The following is a 12,901-nucleotide window of genomic DNA, read 5'->3' as shown; positions in this document are numbered from 1 at the left end:
TAATAATAATTTATTTTTTTCACAAAGAGTACATATCCTTATTAATATGATAAAAATGCAATAAACAAAGTTTAGTACTAGGGGTTACAGTATGAAATTGTCGATTTGTACTGAAAAATCAAAATTAAGTAGTTGTTTTTTTTTACATTTAACTTATTTATTTAATCATAATAATTACCATTATTATCTATACATTGCTGTCAGCTAATAGGTCATAAGTCACTGAAACTTTGCAATAGAACTGTCGTGATCTAGATTCCACAAACTGTTTGACAGCATTTTGTACTGCCTCCTGAGAAGAAAACTTTTTATCTGGTAGAAAATTGTCCAAATCAGGAAAAAAATTATAGTCCGTTGGAGCAAGTTCTGGCGGATACGAAGAGTGACGGATGGTTTCTAATTGCAGTTCCTGTAGAATTAAAACGGTTTCTCGTGGTGTATGAGGTCTGGCGTTATCATGGAGCAATAATGGTGAAGATCGATTCATGAGTCGGGGCCGTTTCACTGCTAGTTTTGCTATCATTCTTTGGTGTTGCGCACAGTAGACATCTGCCGTTATTTCTTGACCAGATCGGAGAAAGCTATAGTGAATAACACCAAGCTTCATTCATTCAAAAATTTCAAACCTTGAAGGTTCTCATATTAATTCGAAGTACCTATTACAATAAAACGGCAATATCATTCTATAACCCAATGATATTATAGTATTAACCCCTATTATTTACATAAAAGTTTTAGCAGCTGAAGTCGAAGTAGGAAGAACCTGTGTTTCGGCTTACAGAGCCAATTCCCTCGAATCACAATAAATAATTTACTTATATGCTTGTATTTATATATCTAATAAATATTATTTACACTAATATCGTGTGATAGTGGTCTGTGGTCTGATCCTGTCTTTGAGTGTTATGATAGGTGAATGAGTGCGTGTGAGAGGGTGTGTGTGTATATAAACGCGATCGCATTTTATATAACATTCCGACCCGCGAGTCGCGACCCCACAGGCCAGAGACGCTCTTGAAATAGCTTCGCACGCCACACGTACGGATAAAGCCGTTCATCGACTCCCAATAGGAATCGATTATTCACGTTGCTGTCTCAAGACTGCAGAAGAACGTGACCAAAAAATTATATCGAAATAACAGAAAAATTGGCAGCAAAACTTGTTAATATAGATGCTTAAGTTGTTAATTAAATGATATAGTATTTAGGTAAATAACCAAAAATTAACATAATAATTTAATTATTATTTATTGATGCTGATTTTTTTTTTTGCTGAATTTTCCTGTTTTTCGTTTTATGAAAATAAGGGACAAGACGAGCAGGACATTCAGCTGATGGTAATTGATACGCCCTGCCCATTAAAATTCAGTGCCGCTCAGGATTCTTGAAAAATCCAAAAATTCGGAGTGGCGCTACAATTGCGCTCGTCACCTTGAGACATAAGATGTTAAGTCTCATTTGCCCAGTAATTTCACTAGCTACGGCGCCCTTCAGACCGAAACACAGTAATGTTTACACTTTTCTGCTTCAAGGCAAAAATAGGTGCCGCTTTGGTACCCATAATGTAGCCGGCAGCCTGTGCAAAGTAGCCTACCACTGGTGAATGAGTGGGCACAAAGTGCGATCGCATTTTATACAACATTTCGACCCGCGAGTCGCGACCCCACAGGCCAGAGACGGTCTTGAAATAGCTTCGCACGCCACACGTACGGAAAAAGCCGTCCATCGACTCTCAGTAGGAATCGATTATTCACGTTGCTGTCCGAAGACTGCAGAAGAACGTGACAAATTAATTTTTTATCGAAAAAACATAAAAACTGACCGCAAAACTTGTTAATATATGTACTTAAGTTGATAATTAAATTATATAGTTTTTATGTAACTAACCAAAAATTAACATAATAATTTAACTATTATTTATTGATGATTAAATATAAGTTCTGAACCTTAATTATATACATGAAGTTGTATATAGTTCTTACAGATATTATACATTATTATTATAATCGACTTATAGTAACACCTTGTCTTGTGTCTGAAGTAGTTGTAGCACCACTACCCGCACCAACGACAGTCCATCAACCAACAGTTACGGTAATACCATCGTCTGCGAATCTATATTATAGAGAATTTTCGTATTGGGTGCAGTCCTGTGTTCGTACAGAAAACGTAGAAAACTGGACGAAGGTGATCCCTTTGCTGTGATGATTGTGTGTACTTGATGACATGTTTTGTATTGTTTGCTGTATATGTTATTAGAGAAACCAGTAGACCCGACAGACGTTGTCTTGTACACGACTTAAATTTGAATAATCGGTCCCACCGTTAGGAGGAGTTCACTAACATACACATGAGCAAGAGAATTACATTATATGGACGGAATTAAGAATCTAAATCAATCTCAAATTCACTGGAACACACAAAAAAAAAAATCATCAAAATAGGTCTAACCGTTTAAGAGGTAGTTTAGTTACAAAAGTAATATATATATTAAGATATTATTCTTTTTTAAAAGCGCACAAAAAAGGTTAATGCTGCCGATGTTTGCGCGCTGTTTCTTCTCCCTCAGAGCGCTATTTGTTTACGACACAGTCGGCAGTAGAAGTGATTATTTAACATCTAAAATATATTTGAAGAAATCAATTTTGAAATATATAATGACATTTAGCTTACCATACTCTATATTAAACTAAGAAGCTCTAGAATCGTAACAACTAAAAAAAAAGTAGTACAAGAATATAATTTTGACCTGAGTACAGTTTACAAAAAGGGTTACAAGTTACAACAAGTAAGCAATTTTATAAACTTACAAAGTTCTTGACGAACTTCAATTAAGTATTTATTAATTACAGCTAACACTAATATTTATAGTTCTTGGGACAGTGCGGGCGATATTAAGAGGGCTATTCGCGCTATTTATAACCTAGGTCCTATAGAATCATTAAGGGAAAAATTTAAAGAAGTAAACAATTTGACTGTTGCTTCTCAATATATTCTTGATAAGGTTCTAAATGTTCAAAGGCACATTGAGGAATTTGCTTGAAACTTCTCTGAGGCAGTCTATTTTGAATAAAAATATTTGAATTTGAACTTATCAATAAGCATGTAGTAAGTAAAAGTAAACAAACTTTAACACATCAAAACATCGCGCGGTTGTTTATGTGTCTATTCATAGCGCCTTTGCCAATCAATTACGATTCGTGAGTCACTTAGCCACAGACTGCTAATTGCTAACAATTATCTCTCTATATAACTCGCTAACAACAGAATCCACAGAAGTGCGAACAGCCGAACAATAAACAAACCTTCATGTCTCCGCTGCAACTCATCCATGCGACCCCAATTCGGTACCACATTCTCACAAACTTCACTCCACTGGCGGGTAACTTCGTTTTTATCCTTGGGCTCGCGTGGATATTTCCACAGAATCGGTCGCTTCCTTATCTCTGATATCAACTTGACTTTCAGCATTATGGTGTTGTCTACTTCAACTTCGCAATGGGATGTAGACATTGAAATTCGCAAAATGCTGGTTCAAACGAAATCGGAATGGTATCACGTAAGCGACTGTTCTGCGCGCGGTTTCCGTGGCTACTAGTACGAACTACGAAGTCGGAAATTCACATACGACCGGCTAACAATTTCCGGACGTTTTTTCGTATCAAGGCAGCTTGGCCCGGCCGGAGCCTGTCGGTATTGAAATATTCATGTGAGAACGTTGTTCGTCCCCACGATTTTGAGATTATTCTTTACTTATTCAGAAAAATTGTTCATTGTACATTCATGCCGACATGAATCTTTCTATACACCTTTTTTGTCAAAGCTCAACTTAATTTATAAACTTAAATTAGTTAACAAACTTACATTTATACCCAATCATAAAAATTAACATCAATAAAAGAATTTTATGAAACTCCCTTTCATTTCATCCGTTTAAACTAATTAAAATAACGCAAAGGCTTTTTTCTTTTTCAAAATTAAAAATGTTTACAAATATTGTTTCCGACTTTAAACGTGCAAATTATACTACGACTACGTAACTAAAAAAATAAACTCTTTGATTAATGCAAGTGTTACACATTTAAATAAAACACTTTATAAAGGATTAAGACGCATTTTAAAGTGACTTATTAAAAATATCTCTAGGAAATACTGATGTTGGTAGCAATTACTTATGACTACCTGAAATAGATAATTTTCATTAGGTATATAAGTAGATACTTATAATGTATAATTGAATTGTATAATTTTTATGTTTAACTTGGTACCAACTTCTAAACGTTGCAGAGAAAATTAATAGTTATATGTATGTATATGTAGTTATTTATAGTTGTTGATTTATACTCTCATTAGACGAGATATGTATATATACCTATACAAAGATTACATATCATGACAATTGTAATAAGCCCAATATCGGCTATAATACATGGTTCTTTAAGGAGTTCCGATTCTCTTCTGCCTTCCTCACCAGATCAGTTCGATGGTACTATTTTCACTCCCTTTCAATTTGGTTTGTTAATCATCATCATCATCAGCCGGAAGACGTCCACTGCTGGACAAAGGCCTCCCCCAAGGATCGCCATGATGATCGGTCCTGCGCTGCCCTCATCAAACCTATTCCGGCGATCATGACCAGGTCAACTGTCCATCTTGTGGCGTACGTCCAACACTACGAGCTATGTCAAGTCACTTAATTATCTCATCAGCACTCGTGAAATACTAACCCTTAAAAAGGTCCGTTGATAATTTGTGGTCTTCTTCATTATTTCTACTTCAGTAAATGATACTTTCTATTCGCAGAAGCTTGCAAATGCTTGTTTTGTTCTACAAACAATCTATATTTGCCTATAATTTTTGAAGAGACATTCATCATTAGTTGGATATCACCAAATTATGCTTTATGCCCAAATCGCTTCAACAGATATAGATACAATATAGAGTGAAGCATACAAGATTTTATCAACGATACGTCACGCGAACGTTGGCTCAGTTGGAAAGAGCGCTCGCACGGAACGCGAGAGGTCGCGGGTTCGAATCCGAAATTCCGCACCGCTCATAAATATTTTTTCAAATTTTATTTGTGTAATCAATCCCAGAAGTGAGGGTTATCACTTTAAAACTGACTCTACAAACTTCATTACTTGGTAAAAAAACTTGATTCTTTCATGTTCTTTCATGATTGGTGCACAAACTGGTTAATATGTCATGCAGTAGGTAATTTACATATTTACAGATCCCAAAAACGCCACCTCTAATCTTATTGTATTTACCATTTAGATGTAGAGTTTATAAAATCGGAGCTTAATTAAAATTTAGATATTTTTATTCAAAATAGGTCGTGACATCACTTATTGAAAGTCAAAAACTATTACCTATTCCAAAAAGAATGCGCGCTGAGAGAGCTCAGAGGCACAGGCTATTTCAATGGTATGTTAAACAGAATGGCCCACAATATCGTCTCGTTCTTTGAATTTAAATAATTTACTTACAAGTATAAGAGAGCCGCCACGTATAGCCTTTTCTCTGCCATCTGATGACCACTGAAGTTGAAGATTAGCTCATATTTTCTGACCCAGAGTTATATTAAACATAAAATATGTATATCTTCATGAGTCATAAATAACTCCAGTTCAAGTTCTTTACCTAATAATCCTGACATGTTTTGGTGCTTCAGGTTTGCAATTTTACAATTATTAATTATTCTAGTACTTGGTCATATTACATTGTGGATTTACACTGCTAGAGGAGTCAAACTTTTGAATAGCGAAGTGGGCAGGAGATATGTAATAACCAAGTCTATATGGAAATGGAAGACATCGTCACCTGATGTGCCTCCCCGCCTTTACACACGTATGATCATCATCATCATCAGCCGGAAGACATCCACTGCTGGACAAAGGCATTCCCATAAGATTTCCACGATGATCGGTCCTGCGCTGCCGTCATCCAACTTATTCCGGCGATCTTGACCAGATCGTCGGTCCATCTCTTGTCATCCATCGTCTACACTCGTATAGTTCCTTCAAAATCAGTCCAGTCGTTTCCAAGATTATACGGAGCAATGTCTATTTGTGTGAGGGACAAAATAAAATAAATTCTCTGGAAAAAGTACGGCGTCACCGATACTTCAAATAAAATGGTTTTGGTTAGATTCAAATCATTTTAGGTAGGTTTTTTTTATGGGCAGAGGAGGGCAGCGAAATCTGAATGTCAAATAAGGCAACCAGATAAAAATAAAACTCCCAATACTAAGTTTAATAGTCACATATTTTATATAATAAATTTCAAATAAGTATTAAGTTTTTATAGCGACCGAGGACATGGTGGCTTTTGAAAGTTTAAAATGCCGTCGTAAATTATTTCAGAATACCTACTTCAATTTCAAAAATAATCGTTATAATAACATCGATAATTATGGTTATTGGTTTACGAGGGCTATATTCTGCAATTCGACACGTCAAATTTAATTACGGTTTTACCAGAACATAATTAAGTCTTTCCAATTATTATTATTACAATATCCGGACGACCGAGCCTTGCTCGGATTTTTAAGAATGTAAAAGAACTTGAACAAAAAAAACTAATAGAACATCTGGATTCGAACCGGGGCCTTCTGCTTTCCGGATCACCCAATGTTCCAACTGAGCTATTACAGTCTTGTATATATAGTGGCGAAATTTACCTTTGTATTCTAATGTTATTGTAGCTGTTTCTCATTAAAACACGGATAAAACTACATTATTTTAAATAGAAACCGTGCTGCATACTAAATTTTATGAAAATCGTTGCAGCCGTTTCTGAGATTCAGATTATATATATACATGAATTGCTCATTTAAATATAAAGATTTTCACTACTCCTTGCGGTACCCCCTTCCCTTGAACATTTAAAATAGTGCTTAGCTGTCATTCCAGGTATAACACCCTCGCTATTAAACATTTAAGCAAAAGAAAATGGGGTTGCAGCTGATTGTATCACACTGTTTGTTGCATCAAAATTAAATTTCTGAGAATTTGAAACTTAATTTCCAAGAACTAATAGTGAATAAAGAATAATAGGGTAGGTCCGGGACGATTCCTATTCATCAACGAATTAGGGCGTGAAATGGAGATCAGAATATTGAAGTTATACTTCTTTAGGTGTGTTATGAAAAAATTATTAGGGTGAAATTTTAAGATGCGCGAGCATCACTGTTTACACAAAAGTAACAGTGTGAAGTTGGTTCCTAAAATTTTCTGACGTTTACGTCATTCGTTATTATTTTTGGTTTCTTCGTCCATTATTAGGATAGGCAAAGGGTTCAAGCCCATGCAGCCGTATTCGTTATTTAATAATTAATTGCCATCTTTGCAAGATTTTTACAAAATTGTTCTTTCTAAAAACGTAGAATAGCACGAGGAATAAATAATTTTAATGATTTTTGCTTCGCTAGTCCAAAGAAGTATAACTTCTTGCATTTTTAATTATTATTTAAATTTTGAATTATATGCTTCTAGTAATTTAATCCGTGCTCGATGAATTATATAAAAGTAATGAATGAGGTATCGAATAGCGCACAATCCGAGCAGAATCGTTAGTAAACAGAAATTGATAATGTCGTTAACGAGATACTTATTGATAGCAAATCGTTATTTTAATAACTTGATATCGACTCGAACTAGGTCAGAAAAACAAGCACCCTTATAACATAATATTGCTGTAAATCAAATCAAATGAAATGACACTTATTAATGTCAAAAAAAATATTTTTCTGAATGAATTTACCGCCACTTCGTAAAGGGTAATGAGAAGAAGTGGCAAGAATCTCATTGCCAGTCTTTTAAATCAATATTTACATTTTCATCGTTTTACAAATAATTACAATTATAATATAATACACTAATAATAATATTAACACACTTTTACACAAATTATCTTGCCCAAAACTAGGCATAGCCTGTACTATGGATACCTACAAGACAACAATATATTATTTAATACGATTTACTTACTTAAGCATACATAAATACATATAAACATCCATGACTCTCAAACAAACACATATTCATCATAATATAAATGATTGCACTTATTGGGATTCGAAATATGTAATGTGATGCACCAAAAATACTCAAACATCAAATAGTCCATGCCTTACACGAGTAAGTCAAAAAAGTTAATGTAAGTTAATACAAAACAAAAGTTATTGAGTACAGTAGTTGCATCATCCACACACACCGTAAGTACAGGTATTCTGTCAGCGTTTTATAAGCGATTATAAAAAAAAATAGTAATTTTAATTTTAAGAATCTGAAGCAGAGTTTCTGTTGACAGGATCATCCTGCCATATGTGACCATATTTTAGGGAAGGGAACGACCCGTCCCACGTCGCTGCCTCAAGCTGTGATATTTAAGCGAGCATTATGAAACCAGACACGAGAACTCTACCAAATAACAAAATAATGTTCATCTACAATATATTAAGCAATACTAACTAAATATCTCTACTTACAATTTGACTATTTTGCACGATAATTCATAATTAAATTAAATTATTATTATTAATTTTAAAATATAGCGCGGAGTCTAATGTTAAAAGCATTTACTTCAGCCGAAGGAATTACTATTTAATTTAATTATTTAAAAAAATGTGTGTGTTCTTATGTACGCACGCAAGAAGTTTTACTTCTTTGGCTTTCAAATACTTAATTTCTTTTATTCTTCGTGCTATTTTCTGTTTGAAGACAGAATAATATTATAATAAAGAAGGTATTAAACATAACCAATGAAAAAGTTTATTATATCGCATAGCTAAGTTTAGTTTGAAGTATGATACAAATGGTCTAGTTAACCATTTTTTTTTTAATGACTGATGATAATTGATACGCCCTTCCCATGACAATGCAGTGCCGCTAATGATTCTTGAAAAGCCAAAAAACTCAGAGCGGCACTACAATTGCGCTCATTTGCCCAGTAATTTTACTAGCTACGGCGCCTTTCAGACCAAAACACAGTAATGTTTACACATTACTGCTTCACGGCAGAAATAGGCGCCGTTGTGGTACCCATAATCTAGCCGGCATCCTGTGCAAAGAAGCCTCCCACTGGTAAAACGTGTTTCGTCACTTTTTCTCGAAAGATTAGTTTATCCCTGTTTGTTACTTGTTCCGGTTTACGAAGTTGTCAATAAAGCAAAAGCTTACAAACTTTTCTCGATTGCTTTCAGATGAATGCTCTTGGTGTAACAAGAGTATCAGCAGCGAGGGTGGGGCCCTGCAGCAGGCTGGAGCCGTCTTCTGTTCTGAGGTGTGCTTCAGTCAGTCCCGCCGTGCCAACTTCAAACGTGCCAAGACGTGCGATTGGTGCCGCCACGTCAGGCATACTGTTGCCTATGTGGACTTCCAGGTGAGAAATATTGTTTATTTGGTCACATATCACCGGAGTTGTATAAGATGACAAATAAGCTAAGGCTAATCTGGCGGTCAGAGAACACGGATCATTTATACTAAACCATTATGCTTTGAGCTCTATTCTTTAGATTTTAGGAGTTTTATATTTTAAAGACAAATGAACAACGTAAACTAGACTTTAAGATCTGAATTAACAAAACTGAAATTAAATAATAATCATAGCTGAACAAAAATGGGGTGCAAACATAGAAGTTATAGTGACCTTGCAAGTGAGTAACACCTGTGTCACAAGGCCACGCTCTTTCAACCTATAACTGGGCTTGCTTTTAAAAGTTAAAAAAAATATAATATACTCGGCAGGAGCTAGATCAAAGTTGTTGGCTTTTTTGAGGCAAGGGCTAACGTGATGGAGAGTAACAATCCAGCCGCCCATCGACACTTACAATACCTACCAGAGATCAAAAGATGCTGCCGGCATTTAAGGTGGGAGTATGCTCAAGAAGAAGGTGGCAGTATGCTCTAAACTCGAAGGTCCCTAAATCGTACCGGTAACATAAAGTTTAATAAAACAGAAGAAGACAAGAGGGGGGGTGCTAGAGGAATGAAGGACGAGCTTGCGTAGTGCTGATTGCCTCAGCAGTCGTATTTTTTAGAACTTTACTCACACACATACACATATTCTAGTCTTGAGATTTTTTTTGACAAATCTGGCACGTAATTAACTTTGCGCAGAAGTACTTAACACTTTAACATTAAATATTATTCAAAGTATATAATATTTGCGTTTGCTACAAAACCTACCTACAAATCCTCCACATTTCACTCTGCGCTAGACTTGCGTTCCGCCACTTATATTAGAGTATTACTTTAGTACACTATACAACACGATAGTTGCAATAAAATACATACATAAATAAACGCATACGATACGACGGTGAAATAAATAAAAATATATTTACTATGGTGCTGATGAAAGTTAAAAATGGCGTGCGAATGAAAGTCATGACATTTAGGAATAACAATACGCTGAATGTCTGAAGCCAAAGCAATTTAATAAGTTTAACTGTAATTTACTCGTTTGGAAATGATCATTACCAAACAACATGTAGGAATTAATAGTTTGGTGTTATGGTTTGAGCGTTTGTCTTGAGTAAATGACGAAATTTAGTTGAAAAACTGTTTTAAGGACCGTCAACTATGCGAGCGTGTTGAGTTATATGTTTTTTTTAATATCATTTCAGGACGGCGCCACCCAACTACAGTTCTGCTCAGACAAGTGCCTCAACCAGTACAAGATGCACATTTTCTGCCGTGAAACGCAAGCGCACCTTGATCTCAACCCACACCTGGTGAGCGCGTCTTCCACGTCAAACCTCATTACTCCAGATTTGTGGCTCAAGAACTGCCGCAGCCGGTCAGCTTCGCCTGCTTCCGAGAGATCTGGATCGCCTGGCACAGAAAACAGAAGTCATAAACTGGACATAAATCAAAGAAAATCTCCACTTCCATTAATCACTGTAGCGCCTGCAGCGAAACTGATGACCAGGAAGTCTAGCGAAGAAAAGAACAAGTCGCCAGAGGCCAAGAAAGAACTCCAGAGCAACAAAATGAATCTACGAAAGCGAAGGACGTCGAAATGTTCGGCTACTGTCACATCGCAGAGCTTGCGGACCACAACACCTAAAGCTCAAGATCTTAGGATGCTTAGTCCATCTGTAGATGGATCGTCTCCAATCTCTTCAGCAAACAGATCAATACATTCACCAAATAAAATCAATGTTAATCAATCAATCACTCATCCATTTCCCAATCCTATTTTCAACATGTCTCCCTCTGTTTTTCTTGATAATGCAGCTCATCTGAACGAACACAGACCGCAAATGTATCCTCCAAGGTTTGGTTTCATGGCTCCACCTCCTATGTTGCCCCAAGAAAGGCCTAGAATAGTACCTCCAGTTAATTTCTCGCAAGCTATTGGTCAACCGCCTCCCGTTACTGTTTTGGTCCCATACCCAGTAATTTTACCCATACCACTGCCAATACCAATCCCTATACCTCTTACTTCATTTTTACAAGCGCACAATATAAGGAAAATGAAAACAGAGGTAAATACTGAAGATACAGAAGGCCCATTGGATTTTACAATGAATAGCGATAAGAAGAAGGAAACCAATTCAACAGAGTTGACACCTAGAAACGAGAAATCTGATGAATATGAAATTACCAAAAATAACGATGAACGACTTAGTGATAATGACCCCGGTGATGAAAATGAATCAAACCCAGAGCAAACGCTACCTAAGTTTAAAATAACAAGATTAGGAAATAAAATGGCAAAAATCGTTGCTAAAACGAGAGAAAGTTCAGAATCTTCACGACCCTTAAGAAAAAGGAAGCGACTCGTCGAAGTGGCAAATGAAGACGAAGCTATCATAACGAAATCAAGAAAGATAGTGCAAGTGTAAATAAATTATATAATTATCGTAAAATTAATACATATCACCACAAAATTTATCGGAAACTATGTCCGTTCATATTCAAATTGCTAGTCGTAGTTTTAAGGAACAATGTTATTTAATTTATTAGGTTATTAATGTTATTTTTAAGGCACCACTTATGTAGTAGTTTACCTACATATGTATTTAATAAGTTTAGGAAAAATAAAATAATATGAAATACTTATGTAAGACTCATTTCTTTATTCGATGAATGAAAATATAATCCGTGAAATAGGATAGTAAACTTTATAATAAGTATTCACTCCGATCATTATAGAAGAAACATCATAAAAGTGTTTCCTTCCTATACTATGTCATCTATGGTGGAATTATACATTTCAGTCAGGTCCAAGATAAACACTTTAAAATTCACCAATCAAATTTACCGATTGCAAACTGAAGACCAAGAGTCCAAGTTTCTCGGGGTAGAAGAGAAGGAATGTATGGCAACATTTTTTAAATCAAAGATGGCGGGTCGTGTATCATTCGAAAAATATGGATATTATGGTTTCCTTTCTTCAATTAGGTATCATTGCATCATTTAATTAATATAATTTCAAAAGGTTTTTTATGGAAAAGAAGGACAAACGAGCGTACGGGTCACCTGGTGTTAAGTGATCACCGCCACCCACATTCTCTTGCAACACCAGAGCAATCGCTATAGCGTTGCCGGCCTTTAAGGAAGGTACGCGGCATGGAATTCGGCGGCAGGAATCAGGTGAAACAGCTCTTCGGAACACTTCCCGTGAGGCGTTTAAATAGTGATAGTTTCCGGGAAGGCAGTAGACAAAACCAGGATCATTTAAGGAATCCTAGATAAACCGCCGCACAACTTGCCGTTACAAAAATATGGCTATCTTTTACAACGTTTCCGGTTACACACATCTGCTGAATGTCCCGTGATGGCCATATTTTTTAGGAGTTCGCGACGAAGTAAAACATGAATTTAATGCGTACGACGTCGTGGTCAAAAGCAAGTTTATAATATTAGTAAGGATCTTAGATTATTTA

General features: G+C 35.8%; 1 protein-coding gene across 1 annotated transcript in view; it reads left to right on the top strand.

Moving 5' to 3' along the window:
* Positions 1-12,074, top strand: part of LOC126974438 (sine oculis-binding protein homolog) — a 59,500-nt gene extending 47,426 nt beyond the window's left edge. The window contains exons 3-4 of the mRNA XM_050821929.1: positions 9,209-9,387; positions 10,634-12,074. Coding sequence (XP_050677886.1) covers positions 9,209-9,387; positions 10,634-11,857 — 1,403 coding nt within the window. The 3' untranslated portion in view covers positions 11,858-12,074. The remainder of the gene's footprint in view (positions 1-9,208; positions 9,388-10,633) is intronic.
* The last annotated feature ends 827 nt before the right edge of the window (positions 12,075-12,901 follow it).

This window comes from Leptidea sinapis, chromosome 32, assembly GCF_905404315.1.
Source record: "Leptidea sinapis chromosome 32, ilLepSina1.1, whole genome shotgun sequence".
Lineage (NCBI taxonomy): Eukaryota > Metazoa > Arthropoda > Insecta > Lepidoptera > Pieridae > Leptidea > Leptidea sinapis.
This window is presented reverse-complemented; position numbering and strand designations above follow the sequence as displayed.